Source organism: Podarcis gaigeae, assembly GCF_964106915.1.
Source record: "Podarcis gaigeae genome assembly, chromosome: 2".
NCBI classification, from domain to species: Eukaryota; Metazoa; Chordata; class Lepidosauria; order Squamata; family Lacertidae; genus Podarcis; species Podarcis gaigeae.
In genome coordinates, this window is record NC_139679.1 from 102,211,296 (window position 1) to 102,236,651 (window position 25,356).

General features: G+C 42.9%; 1 protein-coding gene across 1 annotated transcript in view; it reads left to right on the forward strand.

Moving 5' to 3' along the window:
- Positions 1–25,356, forward strand: part of LOC310839483 (cadherin-related family member 3-like) — a gene marked incomplete at its 5' end in the record, with an annotated part of 45,541 nt that overhangs the window by 16,252 nt on the left and 3,933 nt on the right. Inside the window, 9 exons of the mRNA XM_083728112.1 lie at positions 2,712–2,822; positions 3,723–3,919; positions 4,998–5,175; positions 8,061–8,223; positions 9,697–9,799; positions 11,142–11,240; positions 15,274–15,509; positions 21,541–21,712; positions 22,523–22,767. Of these exons, the coding sequence (XP_083584238.1) occupies positions 2,712–2,822; positions 3,723–3,919; positions 4,998–5,175; positions 8,061–8,223; positions 9,697–9,799; positions 11,142–11,240; positions 15,274–15,509; positions 21,541–21,712; positions 22,523–22,767 (1,504 nt within the window). The remainder of the gene's footprint in view (positions 1–2,711; positions 2,823–3,722; positions 3,920–4,997; positions 5,176–8,060; positions 8,224–9,696; positions 9,800–11,141; positions 11,241–15,273; positions 15,510–21,540; positions 21,713–22,522; positions 22,768–25,356) is intronic.

A 25,356-nucleotide genomic window follows, 5' to 3' on the forward strand; every position in this document is an offset into this window, starting at 1 on the left:
GGGTTTGTTTGTTTTAGCTCATAAGCTTAAAAGACCTTCAGCTTTTAGCTCTGTATCTATCCTTCTGGTGGGATTCAGGATGTGCCTGAATTCAGAGGGGGGTGGAGGGAGTCTGGGATGTCTAATTAATTCTAACTGCCTCAATGCTGACCTCACCAGCCCTTGCAGGATGCAACAGGGTTATAGCTGTATGTTAATAAGGCTGAACTACATTAATTAGTCATTTCCCTCTACCTGCATATTAATACCGGCTGGTGTTGTTTAAAAATAGAAGGTGTGTCTTTTTTAATCAGAGCATTTCTTACTTGGATGACTTGGAAATGCATGAACATGTCTAGGGAAAGTATGCATAACTCCCCTCTTGCTCCCTCCTCTTTGTCAAGTGGAAGAGAGACTGTTACCCAAATGAGATCTGGAAAGCTCTTCATCATATTCCCAGAGAGACTGCAGAGCTTTCTGCTCAACCAGAAGGAACTTTCTGATCTAATTATTCACTTTCCAATTACAGGCACTCATTGTTTATCATTCTAGTTTTACTCCAGCAGGCTAAAGTGACAATTGAAGCCACCACTTGCTGTACCTTTCAAAGTTGAAACAAAATATTGCGAGAGACAAAATTTCTACTCTGGAGAGTTTTTCAATTAGATATGATTTAACTAGCTAAGGCAGACAAAGAGAAGATAGAGAAATGGTACTATACAGAAGGAGTGGAAAGTTGCCCATGGACATATTCGGCTTTCTGTGTAGGTCATTTATTTAGAGGCTGTTTCTGCTGCATTTCTACAACACAATGCCCATGTTCAAACAGTTGTATCTTGGCTTATCTGGCTTATTATTAGTAAAGAGGATGAGATAATTTCATGGGACCTGATTCAACTATCTGGCCCTATTAGCAGAAGCCTGAACGAGGACTTACGCTAGCGCAACTGGGCTCCCCCTGCTGCTCCCAGATGCGTAGAAAGCTGATTTGAGTTTTAACTTGTTTTAGTATTTTAGACTTTTGTATGTCTAAAATGCACACATACAAAATGTGTATGTAGTTTTGTGATTTTTTTCTTTGTGATAATTTTATTGTTTAATCTCTTTCGTAAACTGTTTTGAGGTTTATTGTACAAACTGTTGGAGGAAAGCAAATACAATTCCTTCTCAAGAGATCACAGTTTAATGATTTAGCCACTCTCTGCTTGTAGTCTAAATTAATTCCAACCCTAAAAGCTGAGCCATTTTGTCTACTGTTCTCTCCAGATAAGATGTCGTCTATTTCTCTCCTCATTTCACTCAACCTATAAATTGTTCCTGCATGAATAAAACCTTTGAATTCCAGAAACTGTAAATGATTATTCCAATCCAATTCACCCAAACTGCAGTCTGCTGACACAATCAAGTGGTGTATAAATTTTATGAGTATGAATATAACATATATAAAACCAAACCTCAGCAGATGAAATAGCGGCAGGGAAAATTAAGCGGTACCTGCGAATCACAGATGATAGAAAGCAGTAACCAGTAACTGAAAACAACTATGCAAACCAACAAACAAAAGTTTTAGGGTAAACCAGAAAACCTTCCCTTGGCCCCTGAAGTATATTGAATTCGAGAGAGTAGGTAGAGTTGCAATCAGGACAACATTCCTAGGGTAGAGTTACTCAGAAAGCTCCTTTCCTAGTGGCCACTTGCACCACCTCTGACTACAGGAACACAGAAAGTTGCCTTATACTGAGTTACACCATTGGTTCATCTCATTCAGTATTGTCTACACTGACTGGCTATGGCTCTCCAGGTTTTCAGACAGGGACATTACCAGGCCTATCTGGAGATACTAGGGATTGAGCCTGGGACCTTCTGAATGCAACACAGCTGTTTTGCCACTAAGTCATGGTCCTTTCCAAAGCAAAAGCAGGGACATAGAATGGTGGACCTTAAGCTGTTTGGCAGGTTTATATGGGAAGAAGCCTTCTGAGCACCTGACACCAATTTTTATTATTTTTATTTCTTACCTGCCCTTCCCCATAAGGTTCCAGGGTGAGTTACAACAATGCAACGAGCAATTATGAAAAGTGGTAAAGCCTTTAAAATTATAACAGCCAATGAAATCTTACCACCCTGAATGGAACAGTATAAATTCATCAAAAGAGGTGGATCCCACAAAACCAAAGACCTTAAGAGTCTTCTGGCACCTTAAAGACCAACAAGCTTCTTATGGCATGAACTTTCACGCAACGCAATCCATTTCATCAACTGCACGACTTCTGATCCTAAATCGGCAAGACAGACACATGGAGGGGGGAGGGGAAGAGCAGAGAATGCAGAGAATTGAGGCCAGAGGAAATGAAATGTAAAAAGAGCAGAAAGGTGACAGCTACCTGAAAGCAAAATACTTACAGTAACCAATTAACAACGCAGCAGAGTGGCCAATTAACATGGTAGTGTTGGTGCTAATGCAAACAGCCTGGCATTAGTAAACTAATTAGCACATGTAGTGTGATTAAAAAAACAACAACAGCACAGCAGCAATCTTGATGTAACCCACAGGTGACATAATTGAATTGCTTGATAAAGGTCAGTTACAGAGTGTCCTGGAAGATTGATAGGTGTTCCTATTACTTTGTGGATATCCCCATTTCTGATGTCAGAGAATGGTGTTGGGGTTATTTGGGGTGGGGGGAGAGCAGGATATCACTGCGGTAGATAAATATATAATTTGCTTACAGCTATTCAGTGAAGGTGACTGTGGCTGATCCAGAAGGTCTCTCTGCGACTGGATATATCAACGTGTTTCTTGTGGAAGTGAAGCACAGTGGGGACATCTTTCTTAATTGCACGTAAGCATCCAAGGTAGTGCTTGGTTCTATAGGGTGTGTATCTTGTGCTTGTGTATAATTGATAGACTTTTTAAGAGACCCTTGATGGTGGAATAAAGTCTCTAGAGCTTCCTGTAGGAACATAGTAGGACTGTGGGGCTGGGCTTGGAATGTAGGAACAGCTATCCATTTTCTGCTCTCACCTGTAGGAACAGGTGCTCATTTTCCTCACCCCACCCTAGTCCCAGTATGGCCTCTGCTAGTCCAAATGGTTTTGCCGATTTCAGAGACGTTACTAAAACTACTACAGCCAAACTAGGGATAATAGTGGGGAAGATTTTATTATTATTATTACAGTTTCATTATGCTGCTTTCAAGATTATTTAAAAAGGAAAATGCACACAGGCACACACAGCTATCTTCCCTTCACAGCCATGGAAATAGAAGTTCCTTATTGTCATGTGTGGAAAACCATATCACATTTCTGCTTGGGAGAAGAGATTGTCTGAAACTCTGAAATAATAAGAATAATTGTAATTTTTTTGTACTGCACCCATCTCTCTCTCTCTCTCTCTCTCTCTCTCTCTCTCTCTTACACACACACACACACTCTGAAATCCTTCAGTTATTGATCTGTCCCCACCTAAGCTCCTTAAATAAGCAAAGTGGTACTGGAGAGTAGGAACTATAGGCCTGAGAGTCCCCAGTTCAAAACTTCCTCTGCGCAGTGCATAACTATTTCATTCTCATCTTCCCACTGTCAATATGGGAATTATAAAGCTGCCACATCTTGGATAATTACGGTCATATCCACACTTGCTAAAGTGAAGACTGACACTGTGCTGGCTTAGTGAAAAAGATATGATCCGCTGCTGAGCTGTACATTGTAACTACTGTTTATAAGCTGTGTTGCCTTTCTAGTTTTTTCAGTATTGGGAAAGGCAGATTGACTCCTAGGACAGAAGACTCGGTTTCAATGGCTCTGGTGGACATTACTTTGGATGAAGAAATTCCCATTGGGATGACAGTTGGCAAGTGCCATGCTGCAGGAGAAGATCCAATGGATCCCATCACCTTCGTTCTTGATCCAAGCAATCCTTACTTCATGATTGACAAAGGTAAGCCATGACGGATATGAATCCGGGCAAAACCCCACCCCTACCCTAAATCCTTTGTTTTTGATTACAACCACAGGAGAAAAGTATAGCTCACTGTCAGTCTACATAATTCTCCTGGAACAGATGTTTTGGACTACAATTCCCATCAGCCCAAGCCAACTGTGCTGGCTAAGACTGATGGGAACTGTAGTCCAAAATATCTGGAGGGCATGAGACTGGCAAAATCTAGCTTATGTGAAAAACAAAGGTAGCCAAGGTGTGTGGTGCATAAGGGGGAGGGGGATGCTATTATTTCAGTGGGCGATGGCTTTAAGAGGACCAACCAAAATGTTGCAAAATATGAAGTTTGTATCTTCTACAAGGGGCAGCATATCCCATGGAATATGCAAAGAGCCGCTTGGATGTTACAGGGCAGGCACCAGGCATCAGCATTGTACCTTAGGCAGCTGCTGATACCCCAGTTGGAGGCCCACTGCCTATCCCTGGAGACTCCTAGTCCTGTTTCTGCTGCACTTCCTCTAATACCAGGTCAGACCATCATTCTACTGTAGCTAAATTATTGTCAACACTGAACGGCAGCTGAATTACAGGGCTTCAGGTACGATGTTTTTTGAGCCTTAACCTGAGGCCTTTGGGATGCCAAGGATGTGTTGTACCGTGGAGCTATGGTCCTTCACCATTGCTGGTGCCCATTTGCTTTCAGGCTTCCCTAGACATCTGGTTGGCCACGTTAATAACAGGATGCTAGATTAGGTGGGCTTTGGGCTTGATGTAGCAGGGCTCCCCTAATGTGCTTATAAGTTAAAATAGGAGTTTCTGAAAACCTAATGAATGCCAGAATAGAATGCGCCAAGGAAATGTTAACTGGAAGAGAATTCTGCAACTGTGGGGCCACCACCAAGAAGGCCCCGCTCATGTGTTCATTAACGTAACCAATTTCAGTAGTGGGCACACAAGCAGAACATCAGGCGGAGGTCTTAGATTATGGGCAGGTTCATAGTTTAGTAAGCATTACTAAATGTTCCAGGCCAGGCCACAGATCATCATCATCATCATTATCCTAACAACTATTTTGCAGCTCGTGGTACTCTACTAATTGCATCTAGACTGGACATGGAAGAGGCTGGATTTATCAGTGCTCAGTCTTTCACCGTTGTGGCTTGCAGCAGTACCCGGAGGTGTGCAGGCATTCCTGTGATAGTGAATGTACATGGAATCAATGACAATGTGCCATTCTGTCATCAGTATGTATACAGGTGAGCTAGTGAGTCAAGAAATGGCTGCAAATGGTTAGCTATGTTTTTCTCATACAGTGGTACCTCGGTCAAAACAAAAAAAATTCCTTCCAGTAGCACCTTAAAGACCAACTAAGTCAGTTCTTGGTATGAGCTTTCGTGTGCATGCACACTTCTTCAGATACACTGAAACAGAAGTTTCCAGACCCTTCTATATAGTGAGAAGGTGGGGAGGGGTATTACTCAGAAGGGTGGTGGGAATGGGTGATTGGCAGATAGCTGTGATGAGCCTGTTGACGACTCTTAACGACTGCAATAGGTCTTACAGGAAGAAGCAAGGGGTGAAAAGGTGAAAAATCGCTTTGTCATGTATAATAAGATAAGAATCCAAGGTCTTTGTTCAGGCCAGGTTTCTCCATGGTTTTAAGTTTGGTGATAAGTTGTAATTCAGCAGCTTCTCTTTCCAGTCTATTTCTGAAATTCCTTTGTAGTAAAACAGCTACTTTGAGATCTTGTACAGAATGTCCTGGGAGATTGAAGTGTTCTCCTACTGGTTTCTCTGTCTTGTGATTCCTGATGTCCGATTTATGTCCGTTTATTCTTTGGCGTAAGGTCTGGCCTGTTTGTCCAATATAGAGAGCTGAAGGACACTGTTGGCATTTGATGGCACCTCGGGTTACATACGCTACAGGTTACATACGCTTCAGGTTACAGACTCTGCTATCCCAGAAATAGTGCTTCAGGTTAAGAACTTTGCTTCAGGATGAGAATAGAAATCATGCTCCGGCGGCACGGCAGCAACAGGAGGCCCCATTAGCTAAAGTGGTGCTTCAGGTTAAGAACAGTTTCAGGTTAAGAACGGACCTCCGGAACAAATTAAGTACTTAATGCGAGGTACCACTGTAATATCTTTTCCTTCACATAGATGTTCAAAAATATATAAAGAAGCTCATTGGCAACAATTGAACAAATGGGACAAAGAAATATTCCTTGCCATTGGAGCAAATGGAGCCCTGCCCCACCTTATTCAGTCTGCCCGCAGGCAGCCCCCACCTGCCTGCCATCTTTCTGACAAGCAGTCCAGTTGGTGGCACTGCCTGTGAGGTTCCATTTCCTTAGTCTCAGGCTGCAAATGCACATTTTTCTTCTAGAACCAGTGGGAACTAAATTATTGCTTTGTCCTACCTAGTTCACACACAGTCTAGACCAGGCATAGGCAAACTCTGGCCCTCCAGATGTTTGGGACTACAATTCCCATCATCCCTAGCTAACAGGACTAGTGGTCAAGGAAGGTGGGAAGTGTAGTCCCAAACATCTGGAGGGCCAGAGTTTGCCTTTGCCCGATTTAGACTGATTGCGCGCACGCACACACACACAAACATACACACTGAAAAACACTTGTCAAACTAGTTCTGAAAATAAAAGCTCATTGCAGATTGATGCTGTATTACCTCACAGTGAGCCTATTTGAAAACAGATGCATGCTGTCTCAGCAATGGGTGTATGGCTGTGTGTCTATACCTGACCAATGATGACATGGGTGGGCATATACCACAATAGCAAGGGCAAGGTTTTAAAATGCATAATCTAATCAAGGGGAGGGTTTGCGCTGGTGCTGTGGGTTAAACCACAGAGCCTAGGACTTGCCGATCAGAAGGTTGGTGGTTCGAATCCCCGCGAAGGAGTGAGCTCCCATTGCTCGGTTCCTGCTCCTGCCAAACTAGCAGTTTGAAAGCACGTCAAAGTGCAAGTAGATAAATAGGTACCGCTCCGACGGGAAGGTAAACGGTGTTTCCATGCACTGCTCTGGTTCGCCAGAAGCAATTTAGTCATGCTGGCCACATGACCCGGAAGCTGTACGCCAGCTCCCTCGGCCAATAAAGTGAGATGAGCGCTGCAATCCCAGAGTTGGTCACTACTGGACCTAATGGTCAGGGGTCCCTTTACCTTTACATCAAGTAACATCAACATACAAGGATGTGTGTTGAGAGAAACTGATTTTTCACTCTGCAAAATGGGAAGTATGTAGGCAGCCTCAGTGTTGCCCTTGTAGAACTCAGCAGGCAGGAGGATAGGGGCAAAACTAGAATTACTCGCCTCTGTCTGTCTGCCTCTGGCTCCACCTACTGTTGACCTTCCTAACCACCCTACAAGTCCCAATGGGCACCAGCCACAACTGGCCAGCACATACAGTGGTACCTCGGGTTAAGAACTTAATTCGTTCTGGAGGTCCATTCTTAACCTGAAACTGTTCTTAACCTGAGGTACCACTTTAGCTAATGGGGCCTCCTGCTGCCGCCGCCCTGCCGCCACGCCGCCGCCGTGCCACACAATTTCTGTTCTCATCCTGAAGCAAAGTTCTTAACCCGAGGTACTATTTCTGAGTTAGAGGAGTCTGTAACCTGAACCGTCTGTAACCCGAGGTACCACTGTATTGTTTTAAGGAGACTTCAACCCACTTCCCTTTATCCTGAAAATTTGTGAGTAGCACTGCAGCACTTAAGAGAGAGGGAAATCTTATTGGAATCCCCCTAAAAATGCGAGGGAAAAGTAGTCAAGTTAAGTCTTTTCTTTCTATTGAATTGACTCTTACAAACATGTTTAAAAGAAGCATTCATGACAGTGCAGTTATAGGACTATAAAATAGGATTCCATTATACTCCTGCCATGGTTGCACTTGAACTACTGGGTATAAAAAAAAATCAGACGGATTATAGTTAGTATAAATTGCAGTGTGCCTTGTGAAGTTACACATCCAGATTCTCCCAGTCTGTGCACCTTGTGGAACGTTGTCTTAAAATGATAGGCGCTATAATTAACGGCTTTTGATTTGATGGACATTTAGAGAAGAAAACTGAGGTCTCTGGTACAAGCATGTCACATTTTGATGACTTCCTTTTAATCAGATATACCAGCAGAGAAGTTATTGCGATCAATACAGTGGTTGCTAATGTCAGATGTCACGATACGGACAATCCCCCCGATGAACTCCATTATGAACCCAACAGTGGCCCGGTTGGCGCTGGAAAGCTGTTTGAACAAGTTCCAGGTGCTAAAAATGCCATTCGGGTGAGTAAATGAAGAAGTGGGAGAAGACAAGTCAAGGGCACAAGAGCTGAACAAGGGAGGATCCATCATAGCTCTGTGGCAGATTGCCTGCTTTGCATGCAGAACATCCCAGGTTTGATCCCTGGCGAGTCCAGGTGAAAGAAGCCCATGGCAGGTCTGAAACTCTAGTCAGCCAGGCAGAACAGAATAAACCATATTGGGCAGGAGGGACAATTAGTTTGACCTGATCTAAAGGAGGGAGCTCATGTCTGCTACTGGACCTCCTAGGATAGCTGGGGAAAAGATTCCTTTAGTAAAATGCACGAACTTTAGTCTGGCAATGGTGGGGTTCTCTCCCCCCCTTTTGCAGCAGAATCAAGCCAATTTCTGGCCTTAGCTTACTATTTTTGAATATTTTGTTTTTAACAGTTTTTATTGATAATCTTATTCTTTTTGTAAACCAGTTTGAGGTTTTATTACAAGTAACCATTATATAAATGTAATATTATTATAATATTATATAAGTATATTATATAAATATAATATAAGTATATTATATAAATATAAGTATATTTTTTATGAAGACATCTGAAGGCAGACCAGTATTGGAAAGTTTTTAACGTTTAATGTTTTATTATGTTTTTATATTCTGCTGGAAGCCACCCAGAGTGTCTGGGGAAACCCAGCCAAGCGGGCAGGATATAAATAATAAAATTATTATTATTTGTTATGCAGCAACAAGCCTGGGTTTGCCACTGAGTGGTAAGTGGGAGCTAGCACCATTCCTGGCCGTCCACCACTGTCCAATAATATGCATAGTTTGAGAATAAGGTGGTGGTGGTGATGATGATATTTGCATCCACCTTTTTATTTTTAAGCAAACTGGCCTGTAATTTCCAAGATCCCCCATGTTCCCCCCCACCACCACACTTTTAAAATAGCATTTCGTTGCCATTTTCTAGTTGTCAGGTATGGAAGCTGATCTTAGGGACAAATACATACTTTTGTTACTGGATCAGCAATTTCACATGAGTTCTCTGGGAACTCTCAGGTGGATGCCATCATGCCATCTGGACCTGGTGGTTTAGACCCTGCATTCCAATCAAATGATTCTCAAGGCAGTTTACAAGTAACAGCTTGTAATAATAAAACAAACTCCGTTCCGCATTCAAGCTCCCAAGATTCATACACGCACACACAGACAACCCAGGAGCCTTTCATCCTCCAGGTGATGGGTAGGACCAGCACATACTTCTTTTCAGTTCTGCATTCCTACGGAAACTGGAGCCAAGTGCTCTTTCTAGCAGGGTGCACCAAATCGCAGTCCTCCAAGTGTGAAATTGCCCCTGGTTGAGTCTTATCCATAGTTGCATCTGCATTTCTAACAGGAAAAGTGAGATATATTTAACTGTTAATCTGAAATATGCACGAGCTTCAACCTGCCTTTGATATTATGCTGCTTGGTTTAATTGTTCACACTTGCTGTGTTGGAAGGTAACACAATATTTGGACTATGAAGACCCACGGAATCTTGCAGTTGGCAGCACCCATGAAATGACTCTCTCTGTTTTTGATGATGCAAATCCATCACACACAGGTGAGAATTTTAGTAAGAATCCAAGTGTTTCTTAGCATGCCATGCCTTTTGCTCTTCTGACCATGTCCTCCTTTGAGATTCTTGTGTGGGGAATCCATCTTTTCTCTATGTCTTCTTAGGGCCTCCCCACCTTGCCCCAGCTTTAGGTTTGGAACCTTTGTTGTTGTTGTTTAGTCGTTTAGTCGTGACCAACTCTTTGTGACCCCATGGACCAGAGCATGCCAGGCACTCCTTTTTTCCACTGCATCCCACAGTTTGGTCAAAATCATGTTAGTACAGTGGCGTAGCGTGGGGAGCGCAGGGGGGGGGCCGGCCGCACCGGCCGCAACATCGGGGGGGGGGGCGCTAATCTAGTGGAAGAGACTTGAGTGCTAAAATCCACGGGTTAGGGGGCGCAAATTACTTGCCTTGCCCCGGGTGCTGACAACCCACGCTACGCCACTGCGTTAGTAGCTTCGAGAACACTGTCCAACCATCTCATCCTCTGTCGTCCCCTTCTCCTTGTGCCCTCCATCTTTCCCATCATCAGGGTCATTTCCAGGGAGTCTTCTCTTCTCATGAGGTGGCCAAAGTATTGGAGCCTCAGCTTCAGGATCTGTCCTTCCAGTGAGCACTCAGGGCTGATTTCCTTAAGAATGGATAGGTTTGATCTTCTTGCAGTCCATGGGACTCTCAAGAGTCTCCTCCAGCACCATAACTCAAAAGCATCAATTCTTCGGCGATCAGCCTTCTTTATGGTCCAGCTCTCACTTCCATACATCACTACTTGGAAAACCATAGCTTTAACTGTACAGACCTTTGCCAGCAAGGTGATGTCTCTGCTTTTTAAGATGCTGTCTAGGTTTGTCATCGCTTTTCTCCCAAGAAGCAGGCACCTATTAATTTCGTAACTGCTGTCTCCATCTGCAGTGATCATGGGGCCCAAGAAAGTAAAATCTCTCACTAGGACCATGAAATAGTAAGTGGCACTTTTGAGGACCACTTTGCCTTGATTCTGGGAATGAAATACTGGCCATAGCTTAGTATTTATTTATCATTACACCTGGATCCCATATTTTGTCCAAGGAGCTCAAAGTGATATATATGGTTCTCCCTTCTCCATGTTATTCTTGCAACAACCCTTTGCAGCACAGTGATTTCGTGCTCCAGTTTGGATTGAACTATGGTATCCCAAGTCCTAGTCCAGCACTCTAACCAACACACTGGCTCCCTCTGACATAATGAAGACCAGGGCCTCTTGATTCAATTTACTCTCCTGTTGGTTGTTTTCCTATTTGCTGTCAGCTGGGTGAATTCTCAGGTTAATACTTGGAAAATGCTGGTCTGCTTGTTCTTTTATTAGTAACTGCTACGATAATTGTGGAAGTCTTACCTGTCAATGAATTTGGGCCGGCATTTAGTGAAGCAGATTATGCGTTTGTTGTTCCTGAAACAGCTGGAGGTACGTCACAATATTTGATTGTTCCTTTTTAAAATTAAGTAAAATATATTAACCGTTTTGCCTTATAAAAAAAGCTCAGAGAAGCATACGAATAAAGACACAACAAATAAAGCAAAACTTGAGCATAGCACGAGAGCTGCTGTACTAAACTTGAACCAGAAGCTCAAAATAAAGAGAAATTAAGTCATAACATGGCAATGATCATTATACTGTGATAATTGTGACACTGTAATTATAAAATTATAAAAATTGCAGTTCTCTGTGTTAGTGTGTATGGTTTATTTTATTATTTTCTATTTCTTAAAAATTATACTCTTATTGTTTCTTGCTTATTATTAGTCACCTTTGGAACATAAAATCACATTGAAGGCATGGAATAGAAATTATGGGAAGGAAGGAAGGAAAGAAAGAAGGAAGGAAGGTTGTCACCTGCTCATAATTATCCATAATTATTCACACTTTTACTGGCCTTGACTTGAAATTTGAACTGGATACCATTGTCATTAGTCATAGGAAGGCGTCATATTTCTCCACCCAGGCCACCAATATTGTCAACTTTGACTGGCAGCAGCTCTCCAAGGTCTCAGGCAAAGGTCTTTTCTTTCACCAGCTACTAAACTGTTGCTAGCTGGAGATGTGGGGGATCAAACATAGAGCCTTCTGTTTGCAGAGTTTGTGACCTGTGTACCACTGAGCTATAGCAATGGGCATTGACTTGAATCAGTTGAGGGAGGGTGGAAATCAGGTAGGTGAAAATAAAAAAAATACAGGAACACCACGATGCTATAACTTCCTTTATAGCAGTGCCCATAAAAAGGCCAAAAGAACGAGCTGCATTTATTTATTTATTTTGCATTAGTACAAAATTGCCTTGTATGGGGTCTTGGTAACCATATAATTTGAACACAATACAGCAATCTGAAATATTTAAAGTAATTTTCTCTGATGAAGTTTGACACATACACGGATCCGCTGCTGACAGCAAAAGAAAAAGGCACACACACATGAAATTAGTTTCCTTTTAACCACCACCTCCCCATCTTGTTTAAAAAGATCTGAAACAGCTTCATCATAAACGGAAAAGCTCAATCACATTGTGCCGGAAGCCATGAGGGAAATGCAATTCGCTTACAGTAGTTTTTCAAGGAGAAAAGTTGGCAGCCTTTCAGGAGCCTTCATAATGGCTCTATTTTAAACTCGAGCTTGAGAAGTGCTCAGGTTAGCTTTTTATGCTTTATTGAAAGGTTAATTTCATACCCACGTAAAAGTATCGGCTTTCTATTATGTTTAACAGAGTTACGATGTGGAAATGAGAGAAACTCTTAGTACAGTGGTACTTCAGGTTAAGAACTTAATTCGTTCTGTAGGTCCGTACTTAACCCGAGGTACCACTGTAAGGCATATTCCTATGCTACACACTTTGTTAGCAGAACCAAGGCCCAGTAGTGGACACCTTTTGTCTGACTGCAAAGGTTTCAGCTCAGGCTTTGTAGACATAAAAGGTAGTGGAAACATTTCTTTTTTCCTCCTCTTCTCCTTTGCCCACCCTTAAGTTCTGGGTCAGTTTACAATTAAAACACAATATTATAGGCAGTTTCAAACAACTTACTATTCTAGAAATTAGGTGGGTACTGAGGTGCACCTCTTTGACCTGGCTTTTGATGCTTGAGGTGTGTATTTGCTGAAAGCTATATAATTATTATTATTATTAATAATAATAATTTATAACCCACCCATCTGGCTGGGCTTCCCCAGCCACTCTGGGCAGCTTCCAGTAAAATATTAAAATACAATAATTCACCACTTCCTGGTTCCCTGTAACTTCGCTTCTCGCAGTGAGGGAACTGCCAGAAGGCCCTCGGCACTGGATCTCAGTGGCCGGTCTGAGCGATGGTATACTGGGCCGAGGCTGTTTAGGGCTTTAAAGGTCAGCACCAACACTTTGAATTGTGCCCGGAAACATACTGGGAATTGTGTCCTTCAAACATATGTAATGAAGGTGCCAGATGCATCTCTGTGGTGAATGAGTTCCACAACTTGGGGATTACCATAGAGAATACCCTCTCCCAGAGCTTCTGAGGCTAGTGGAACAACCAAAATGGCCCCCCTCTGCTGATCTTAACACCTTAAGAGTGAAGGAGGTGATCTTTTAAGTGTTGGGGGCCTAAGACATTTAGGAGTTGGAGCACTAATGTGAACCCTTGAATTGGGGCTGGAAATGAACTGGCAACTGGGGCAGCTGTTTTAAAACAGTTCACTAATAAACAGAACCACGTTAGCTAGTCACTACTTGGCATCTGCTTGCTGCATTTACAGGAACACTAGGCAAGCTATTTCAGAAGTCCCAGGCTGGACTCATGTGGGTCTCGCCTATGGACCTCAGATTTTAATCGGTCAGCATCTCCTCCTGCCGTTGGTCTGGGCTCCTTTCAGCCTTATTATGTTCCATTGCTCTGAACATTTAAAAGGACACTGCGGGACAAGGACAATGGCGGCAGCAACTTGCTGAGATCTGATGAAGATGTGGCAAAGAGGCGGAGACCTATGTATGGGAGGTAGGATAGAAACCAGGGGCCAGATACAAAACATTTTGCAGCTTGAAAGACAAGCTGGAATTCCTCCCCATTCCACGTACAAAAGCTGTTTCGGCTGACAACTGAATCGTACTTTAGCACTGCAGATGGGATAGCATCCTCCATGGCACCTGAGGAAGCAGAGCAGTTTAGGGAGGCCAGGACAGGCAACAAAGCATAGGCAAATGGGTCCTTCAACAGAGGGTTTAGGAGGAAGAGCCAGAGAGCTGCTGGTCTGATGGTATGGCCAGAGCCAAATGCAACAGCCAAGGGTAGGGGGACAACTTAAGTCCATCTTTTACCCAAGCCATTGAATCTGAACCCACAGTTGTTTAATCCACCTCAATTCCTGTTAGGGAATACAAATATTATCCTGGGAGTCCTTGTTTTGTGACATTTTAGGGCTATTTATTAAGCAGTACACTATATGCGGCCTAAGACCCACATACCTACAGGACCGCCTCTCCTGGTATGCCCTGCGGAGGACCTTAAGGTCCACAAATGACAACATTTTGGAGGTCCCAGGTCGCAAGGTCGTTAGATTGGTCTTAACTAGGGCCAGGGCCTTTTCAGTACTGACCCCAACTTGGTTGAACCCTCTGTCACAAGAGACTAGGGCCCTGTGGGACTTGACATCTTTCCGCCTGGCCTTTGGACTCAGTCTGACCTTTATGTTTCCCTCCCCTTATGGTCTTGATTTATTGGCTACTTTAAAATGAGGCTGCATTCTAAATTCCATTTTAACCTGTATTTTAAATTGGTTCTCTCTCTCTCTCTCTCTCTCTCTCTCTCTCTCTCTCTCTCTCTCTCTCTCCCCTTTTATGTTTTTACCGTGATTTTATTGGTGTTAGCCACCCTGAGCCCGGCTCTGGCCGTGGAAGGCGGGGTATAAATATATTATTATTATTATTATTATTATTATTATTATTATTATTATTATTATTTATTTTATTATTATTATATAAATTAACAGCATTGATGTGTGCAAGAGGCACAGCTGATCTCCATATTTAGCGACACGTGGATCCTTCCTCTTCGCCCACCACTCACCTTTGAGTTCTCTCCTTTGCCTGTAAACAAAGTGCCACACAACTAGTTCAGGGAAAGATGCACCCCTAGAGTCTTTTGTAGAGAAAAGAAATCCAATTGGAGAAGAATTTAATGGTCAATTACGCCGCAGTCTCATCCCAACAGCGATAAATGCAGCTTATGCCTTGTACTCATTGTGAGGTAATTAAGGAGCTCCTGTTTGTGTCATTTTTGCCCTGTTATATGGCTAAATAAGAAGGGATTGCTAATAAGCCTTACAAAAGCAGCACAGTAATAGGCTCATTTTCTGAGCGCTCGGCTTTCACTGTTGAAAAAGGAGAGGCTCCACTTAGTCACTACTACATTAATTCCAGGTAAATGAAATCAAGTCTGAAAATTAGCACTTGTAAAACACCACTGTCTTCTTACAGCTCACTATAAAGTTGGACAAGTAACTGCCACAGATGAAGACTACCCATCAGACTGTGTGACCTATAGAATAGGCCATGGAGGCATTTTTTACCCCGTTGAGATATTCTGGTTGGATCCAGTGTCTGGAGTGATAGAACTGATAACAGAACCAGACTACGAATCTGTCCAGCAGTACAAACTGATCATTGAAGCTGTTGACTGTGATCTGTTTCATCCTAGAACTGCTAGTACTGTAGTAAGTCTGAGTTAACCATTTTTCTTATGAACATTATCCAGCCAGTTCTTTTAACTTTCCTTTCTATAGTAGCTGAATTATGGGCAATCGGACCACTAGAATGGGAAAATCAAAGGCAGGCGGGTGTCATGCAAACCATTTTATTTCATAGGATACCAATGTAAAGAAACTCTTGTGCCTTTGCCGCACCATTTTATGAACTCCAAAGGTCCAAGGTGGGCCTCACCTTTGTTTTCACTGCTTCTTCCAAGTCAAACCATCAACATGACCAGAGAGCAAAACACTCATATCACATACCCCAAAGGAACTTATTTAATGACTAGGCATGTAGTGCTGAGCAGTAAAAATAGCATTTCTTTTAGAAAAGAAGGAAAGGTAAATTAAACTCTGGAATTCTGTGCCACAAAATATGGTAATGGCCACCAATTTAGATATCTTTTCAAGGCGGGATTGGATTGAGACTAAAGTCTCAGGGCTCCCACAGGCATCTGGTAGGCCACTGTGAGAACAGTATGCTGGACTTATGTTCTTATCACAAATTATGGGCTGTTGGAAAGAATTCAACAGAAGGGGTGTTTTTTTATGTGGTAGCCCCATGCATCACGTGAAGCTCTGTCTTGAAAAGGAGGCAAGGAAGTCATGGACGAAGAATGATAATGTCAAAAAATGGAAGGCCGTCTTAAAGGGTTGCAGAGGGTAGAGGCAGATGCAGGGGTGCAAGGGAACAGATGAAACAACTAAGAGTAGGGAAGGATGGATTACCAGGTGAGTGATATGGAGGCAATTACACAAAGATCACTAGATCTTACCACCAAAAAGCTCTTTGCAATAATCTGGTCTGGTATCCTGTGAAGCCAAAGTAACCGGAAAACAACTTTCAGAAGAGCTCTAGCCCCATCTTGCTAAAGGTGTCTGTCCCATGTGGATTAGTGGAGACGAGAAGGTGCCACCTTTCTTTTTTTTAAAAAAAATATTTTTATTGATTTTCCAATAAAAAACATCCAATTAATATATCCAATCATAATACTCTAATTAAAATAAAAAACTAAAATAAAAAAGACCAAATTATAGTCCAAATTATAATTATTAATTTTTCGGATCTCCCCATGGTCTGGATATCTGAAGCATATCTCCACATCTCAGTTCTGCCTCGCCTTGTTGTGTCCATATTTTCCACATCTTGATTTTGACGCTTTATAATTCTCCGTCCCTGGGTCCACGATTCTCAATCATGTACTTTCATCCATCGAGTACAGCTTTATTAGTATATATTTTTCCAACTGTCTTTTTATCAGTTCCTCTAACTCCATTCCAATCTGGAATGTTGTCCAAGTCTGTTATCTGAAGTTTAATGGCACAGGAACTCCCAATCATTAATTGTCCAAACCTTTCTTTCGAGCTTTATTGAATCAGTACCTTCCAAATTAAATTGTTAGGCAAAACTGTTTGCAATATTACAATGTAGATAAACTGTATTCCATAAATATCACTCATTTGGTGATCAATCAGCCTTTGGAGACCGCACTCTCCCCCCTCCGGGCCCTAGAGGGGGGGCTGCTAGACACCACTTAGCCGAGAAGGGGCCACCTTTCAAAAGCACCCTGTGGCTGTGTGCCAAGCATCAAGGCAGACCAGGAAAGCTCTGAACTCTGGAAATATGAAAAGCTCCATTTTGGGCTAGGGTTCTCAGTGGGTCATGAGGAAAGAGACATTGGAGTTGACACCCCAAATTACAGCATGAGGGGCTTCAGTATAAAAACACAAGTGTATCAGAAATGAGCAATGACCTCCCCTTCCTCATCTAGAGAGGAAGGCGTGGCTCTATATGCCAGTCCCCCTTTCTGTCATGCAAAGTCATGACAGTTAGCATTGGATGTCCTGGTCACAGCTGGGGGCAGCTGGAGCTGCTGGCTGTTGCAACGGAGGCACCGCAAGCCAGCGGCTCATCTGTTGAGCATGTCTCTGTACGACTGTTCTGTCCCTAGCTGCTGGGAACATTTTAATTAACACCTACAAGCATAGGATTATTGTAACACAGAAAGCTCATTCATTGATTATAAATTACAAGCTTGCAGCACTTTCTTCTGTAACACTAGGGTGTAATAATGATAGGTACAACAGAATATATATTTTCGGGGGGGGGGCATGTGGAACACATAACAGCAGATTGTGCCTAAGGCAAAGAGACTGTTCTCGTTGGTTTTCCATTTCTCCCTGTAGTAATAAGAATAAGAATAAGAATTCAGTTGCACCGCTTCTGCAATCATCACAAAGTATTTAGATTTGTTACTTAAATTTGATGACCTGATTTTGGTGATTTGGATTAATCCCACAGAAGTCAAGGAGGCTGAAATCAGCATAGTGAAAGAGCAGAACAGGTTGCATAAATCCAAGAAAACAATTGCTTGCAGTGGGATGCATTAAGCCAGCTACTAGTACAGTGGCCCAACAAAGCTCAAATGAATGATGTCGCAGGCTGCCCAAAAGAGGTGTGTCAAGTACCTGGCAAGCCAGAATACATGGCTTGCTGGGCCTCTTTTGGCTTGGCAGGGGACAAAAACTAAAGAAGTATTTTACTGGGTGGGGAAAGAAAGTGTCTTAGAAGCTTTTACAGTGGTACCTCGGGTTACATACACTTCAGGTTACATACGCTTCAGGTTACAGACTCCACTAGCCCAGAAATAGTACCTCGGGTTAAGAACTTTGCTTCAGGATGAGAACAGAAATCGGGCTCCGGTGGTGTGGCGGCAGCAGGAGGCCCCATTAGCTAAAGTGGTGCTTTAGGTTAAGAACAGTTCCAGGTTAAGAACGAACCTCCAGAACGAATTAAGTACATAACCAGAGGTACCACTATACTCTCCTTACCTACATAAATGCATCTTTTTTTCTGGTGGAGAGGCAACAGTGATTAAAGTACACGGACTTAGGCTGCAATTAGTCTGCTTCAACAGGAGATGAAGCTGTAACCTGTCGTGTAAAATGCCTCTTGCTGTTTCTCTGTCCTTCTTTGATCAGAGCAGCTTCTTCTCTAACTTCTGGAGAGCAGGTTTCTGCTTAAGCAATGCCCTGTTGCTTGTGGACTTTTGTTGCAGTGATTTAAAAAACGGTTTGAAAAATTCAGCTGCACTGATTTTCTCAGCAGCAGTAGCACTTTGCTAACGCTCTCTGTCTCCTACATGCTGCTACAAAGCAAATAAGCTAATTACAGGTGTCATGGGCCCTGAGGGCAGATGGAGTTCAGTCAGCCAAGCAGTGACCTGGCCCTAGGGTGATCTAGAAGTGCAGAGGCGAAGCGACCAGAATAGGTGTCAAATACAGGTGCTCAGTTAACACCAAAAATTCACCTTGGGACAAATGTATACATCTATGCTGCGTTTTTTTAAAATTAACAGCCCCTCCCCAAGTGTAATGTATCAGAGGAATGCAGGAAACTGATATATACCAGCTTGGACCTTTCATCCATATGGCACACCTTCCAACAGTTCTCTGATGAAAATAGGATGAAAACAGAAATGTCCTAAACAACAACAACAACTTTTATACTGGCCCATTGACATATAGAAAAACATAATAAAACATTAAACATTTTAAAACTTCTCTATACTGGGCTGCCTTCAGATGGCTTGGGGGCTTGGATAACGCCATACTCTCCAACATTTCTCCGATTAAAATAGGGATGTCCTAAGGAGAAGCGGGACATTCTGGGGTCAAATCAGAAACTGGGACAGCTTCTGTCCATCGGGAAAATAGGGACACTTGGAGGATCTGATATGGATCCCTGTGCTGTCTACTCGGGCTGGCAGCAGCTCCCTGGAAACTCAGGGAGAAACTCTTTCCCATCACTTGGACTGGGCAGGACTTCAGATACAGGACACCTTCAGGAGGACTGTTCTTTGTAAAACAGGACACTTGGAAGAGCAGCTGTCCCACATTAAAATGTGGGAAGGGTCCCTGAAGTACCTCTTTGGCTGTGTTTCCTTGTCCACAGTGGCTCTGGAATATTAAATGTGTTGGATGAATGCATCCAATCTGTGAGAGAAGCAGCATGCTCCTGTCCCCTGAATCTCCCATATTATGCATTGATAAGGACTGCTGTTTTCTGCACCTGTAGACTTGCTAGTGAGAGCCTATTAGGTTGTACAGAGAGCTTTCCTCATCCTTTAGCCCACAGGGGCTCATTATGCAACCGGATCTCAGTTCCTCAGGGTTTCCAAGTCAGAAGATTCTGTTTCAGACTGGCTTGAGCTCCAGCATCTTTCATTTTAAGCCTGTAATAATTATAATTACTTTTTAAAAAAAGATAATCGTGAAAACTGCTAAGAGCCATGCCTTACTATTTCAAATGCCATTGTCTGCTTCTCGCACAAGTAGATCAAGGAAGAGTGCTGGTACTTTTGGTTTTCCTTTGCTTGCAAACAACTGGAAAATACCGTTACTGCTGTTCAGTCCCCACACCTGTAGGGGAATAGCTTCCTGAAGCAATTCTCTTTGAGAATTATTAAAGCAGTTTTCCCAAGGTGGAGGCAAGCCAGTGACTATATTTCACCTGGCTGCTTAACAAAGGCATTATGTCTTTGATGGGGGCAAAAAGGCAGCTGAGCTCATGTCCAGCTTTCAGGCTTCCTGCAGGCACCTGGTGGCCACTGGGAGAAGAGGATGCTGGGCTAGATTGGTCCAGAAGACTCTTCTCGTGCATCTTAATTTTCTAGTGTGCTTCTGTGTCTTGCCCGGGGGGGGGGGCGGGGGGGGCATTGTTACAGTGTTTCTCATCCAAATGCTGTTCTGAGAGATGAGCTTACTGAGATTACTCATGAATGTTTCAGGTGGGAAACCATTCATCATCTCCAAGGCAAGTAACCCTTAGGCTGAGTCTGGCATTTCCAGCTTGCTTGGTGTTTTGATCTTTTCTGTGTAAATGAACATTGCCGATTCCCCTGCCTCCCACCCTTTGGTTTATAATATGTGAGTAGAACCTGCAACAGAATGGAGGTGCCAAACACCAAACCTCACCACTGCCTCCCTCTTCCCATCCCCAGTAAACAGCAGCAGCACGGGTAATGGGAGGTATTATTATTATTATTATTATTATTACAATATCTATATATTTAATTAATAAGTATAATCTATAGGGACGTGGGTAGTGCTGTGGTCTAAACCACAGAGCCTAGGGCTTGCCAATCGGAAGGTTGGCAGTTCAAATCCCCGCGACGGGGAGAGCTCCCATTGTTTGGTCCCAGCTCCTGCCCACCTAGCAGTTCGAAAGCATATCAAAGTGCAAGTTGATAAATAGGTACTGCTTCAGTGGGAAGGTAAACGGCGTTTCTGTGCACTGCTCTGGTTCGCCAGAAGCAGCTTAGTCATGCTGGCCACATGACCCAGAAGCTGTCTGCGGACAAACACCGACTCCCTTAGAGTGAGATGAGCGCACAACCCCAGAGTCGTCCGTGACTGTACCTAACAGTCAGGGGCACCTTTACCTTTTTAAATATCTATACTGTCATTCATCCAAGGACCACAGTGTGGTTTACAATATTAAAAACACAAAAACACAAACAAAAGCAATACCCCCCAGTTTAAAAGGCCATAGATTGTTTAATTAGCCAAAGGCCTGGGAGAAGAAGAATGTTTTTGCCTGGTGCCAAGAGATACGTAATGAAGGCACCAGGTGAGCCTCCCTGGGGAGAGCATTCCGCAAGTGGGGAGCCACCACAGAAAAGGCCCTGTACTCATGTTGCCACCCTCTGGACCTCTCATGGAGGGCCTCAGGCATTGATTGCAGGGTGTGGGTTGGTTCATATGGGGAGAGTCATTACAGTGAGCCCCACTGCCTTGACAGACTCATCCTCCATGAATCGTCTCATTCCCTTTTATCTCCTCTGAGCCAGTAGACACCGCTATGTCTTGTGACAGTCTTTCTTCCAGGGCGTTAGATCCTGTTAGCAACGGTAGATGAGCCATGCCCCCTTCAGCACTCTTCTGTGGGCCCCTTTTGTCTATGATTCTCTTGATTTGCTGTTGTTTCTTTTAATAGGTGACAATAGATATCAGAGAAGAGAATGATGAAGCCCCCCTATGCACACCCCTTACCTATAGAGCAACAGTGCTTGATAGCACCTCCCCAGGAACAAATATAAACAGCTTTCGGCTTACCTGCCACGATAGAGACTCTGCTGATACTTCAATGCGGTTTGAGATTGTTTCCGGTAAAAGTTCTCGCATCACGAAATGTCTCCTTATGGTTTTTGATGTGGAACAACACTTTCCAAACCTCGTTGGGCTTAGCTAGGGTTGCAGTCTCCACCCTAACCACCAAACGGAGAGGCTCTGTGCTTTGAAGAGTTGTGCAAGAGTCATGTAGGAATGCAATAAGTGGAACCTTTTCTGGCATGGATATGTGCTGGTGGGAGAAGAAACATCATTTGTTGATTTCTGGGTTATGGATGGTTAAGGGCATAGGTTCTCGGGCTTCATAAACTCATGGCTTTCCTCAAAGAATCCTGGAAACTGTAGTTCGGCCTTCACAGAGCTACAGTTCCCAGCACCATTTAAGAAACCATGGTTCCCAAGATTCTTGTCGGGTGGGGGAGGCATGCTTTAAATGTTTGGTGTGTACACAGGATTAGTTCCATGAAATTGTAGTACACTGTAATGCCTCTCAGGCCATCGTAACCACTGATACTCTCAAGCGGGAAGAACAATTCCCTGCCTAGTTTGTACCTTTGTTTGACTTCTGCTTTTCAAATGTGCATCTTTTATGAATATTCATTTTAAAAGGAACCATTATCATCATCATTCTTAAAATCAATGCTTTACTGAATGTTGCGTACTTCAAAAGAGAAAGCCCGTATATACAGACAAAAGAAAATAATTAAAAGGTACCGTTATTGCCATTGGTGATAGCACTAAAAGTGCATTCGTTGTAAGCCTTTTTGTATAAAAATACACCCGAGATAAGATAAAATTTAGAGGCATTTAGAGGCATTCTAATCTCTCTTTCTGTTCTTCACACAAAGGAAATGGTGGTAACCATTTTGGTTTTGACCCAATTCGAGGGTCCAGTTCACCGCGACTGATTGTGAAAAGCCCTTTCGACTTTGAAGATAGAATGGATATGCAGACCCAGTATCATCTTGTGGTTCACATTATAGATGACAACTTGTACAATAACTCTGTCTCCAAAGCTATGACAGGAACAGTCCTGATAGATGTTTCTGTGGTTAGAACCCAGATTCCTCCAACAACAACGCCATATTTTGATGTAAGTAGTTCTTTGCGTTTAGCAAAGACCAATTGAAACAAACAGGTGTCCAGTGGGAAAAATGCTACCCATTGGTGAGAAACCTATGGCTGTCTCGTCTTCTTTGGCAACCACTCACAGCCGAGTAAGATTGTCTTCCATAACCACAGTTTTAACAGTGAGTCCGTAAGTGACTGTGGAGGCCAGTTCTGGATCCACATGTCCTTCCACAGTGGGGAGATAGGTTTCCGGTGGGATGTTGATCATGGTGAGGGTTTGCCAAATGTGCCTTCCTCTTAGCACGTTTCTCCCTTGCATCCTGAGTTTGTGTGTCTTCAAAGCCCATGACATCTTTGGTAAAGGCTGTTCTTCAACTGGAGCACTTGCAGGCCAGTGTTTATACTACATTTTATATTTTTTTTTGCCTTGAGACAGTTTTTAAACCTCTTTTGTTGACCACCAGCATTATGCTTTTCATTTCTAAGTTCAGAATAGAGTAGTTTGCTTTGGAAGATGGTAATCAGGCATCTAATTTATGACTTAATTATAGCATTCCCACCCCCATGTGTAGATCCAGCCCCAAAGTCAGTGTATTAAAATGAATGGCCTTGACTAACTCAGGTCCATTAATTTCAATGGGTCTACTCTGAATAAAAACTACTCAAATCCAACCCCCTGCCTTCCCATAGTACTTTGCTTTGAATTACTGATATTATAAGAAATCCAAAAAAGAAAGGGCCTGGGTCTCATTGTTCAGAAGACTGAATTAGTTACAGAAGATGCAGTTAACAAACTTTCTTTCCCTGGGGTGGGGAGCTGCATGGGGGAGTGAAGGATATGTTTGTTTTAAAGATAACAAGTCAAACTCTTACTGCTTTTGCAATCCCGCCTGGCAAGTGCAGGTGTGGGGAACAACTCAAATTGACTCTTCCCTCTTATTAAAAGTCAGGAGGCTGTTCAGAGCCACTCAATATACTGGCTGTCAGCCACACTTGTGGCTTTGTTCAGCGAATGCAACAGAGAGCCCACAGCAAGATGACTATAGCGGAGATGGAGGGGGACACTTTTGCCACAGCGTCGGCCTCAGACAGGCTGCCAAATCTCACGAAAGGACAGCCTTGAATACTTCTGTTTATTTGGTTGCTAACTTGAGCATAAAATTAAAAAGGAATGTATTCCTTAATTGGTTAAAAGCAGAATGTAGAAATCCCAGAGGGGGATTAGCTGCAGAATGGCCAAATTGGAAGTAACCTCCTTGAGTTTTCAGCCCTTTGGGAGGTGTCAATTTTAGCAGTGTTTGACACAATGGCTTTGAACAAACTTTGTTAAAGCTCTTTATCAAACAACATTCAGGACTAGTGATGTTGGTACTATGCTTGAATTCCAGGAGGACTCCCCCAACCCACCTGCCCACCTGAAATCATTTAGCAGCTGCCCAGATTTTCAATCTGGTCCCCTGACTCAACCTTTCCCCCAATATTCCTTTTTGTGGCCTTGCTAGCTATGTCACAATAGGAAGGCACAACTCTCATAGCTGCACAGAAATGTTAGGTATACCCCCTCTGCCTATCTTTAAAGGCTAGGGATGGAGGAGAAAGCTCATCCAGTTTCTATGCAAACCTGGCTAATTCACATTTCCTGAACCGATACATGAACCAAAAGGCAGCTATCTTTCAGCATTTGTGCTTCTCCAAATATTGCAGCGCAGCTCTCCACCCAGAAAATGCAAAGATAAATGCTTACATTTTGAAAAGCGCAGACAAAAAAATGTGTATATTAGTCAAAATAACACAAAAATATCATTGTACTAGGGGAAATCGGGCACAAAAATGTGTTTTCCTGTAAACTTAAAAATAATAATTTTGAAGTGATGAAAGAATGGGGGCAAACTCAATTTAAGATTTGAAGGAGGGGAAAATGAGATATTGGAAGAAGCCAAAAATGACAGATCCATCCATCCCTTGTGAAGGCTGTGCTAGGCCAGTGGACTGGGAGGAGTTTGATCATGCAATCAGTAAGTGCTCTTCATTCTGTATCCCTTCTCTGTAGGCTTGGGATATGAGCAGGGGGAGCGAGGCAGAAAAAAACAAATCTGTACAGAATAATAATAATAATAATAATAATAATAATAATAATAATATAATTTATTATTTATGCCCCGCACATCTGGCTGGGTTTTCCCAGCCACTCTGGGCAGCTACCAACCAAATATTAAAAACACAGTACAACATTAAACATTAAAAACTTCCCTAAACAGGGCTGCCTTCAGATGTCTTTTAAAAGTAAGATAGTTGTTTGTTTCCTTGACATCTGATGGGAGGGCATTCCACAAGGCAGGCACCAGTACCGAGAAGGCCCTCTGCCTGGTTCCTTGTAACTTCACTTCTCACAGGCTGAATGATGGTGGTGGAGATGCTCCTTTAGGTATACAGGACCAAGACCATTTAGGGCTTTAAAAGTCAGCACCAACACTTTGAATTGTGCATCAACAACAATGCCTTAGTTTCTGCAGTGTCTTTATATACACATTTTATTGCATGTTCCTCATGACTTGAAATTCCGTTCTTAGTGTAGATTATCCTATTTAAACACTCCTGACATGTCATTTTT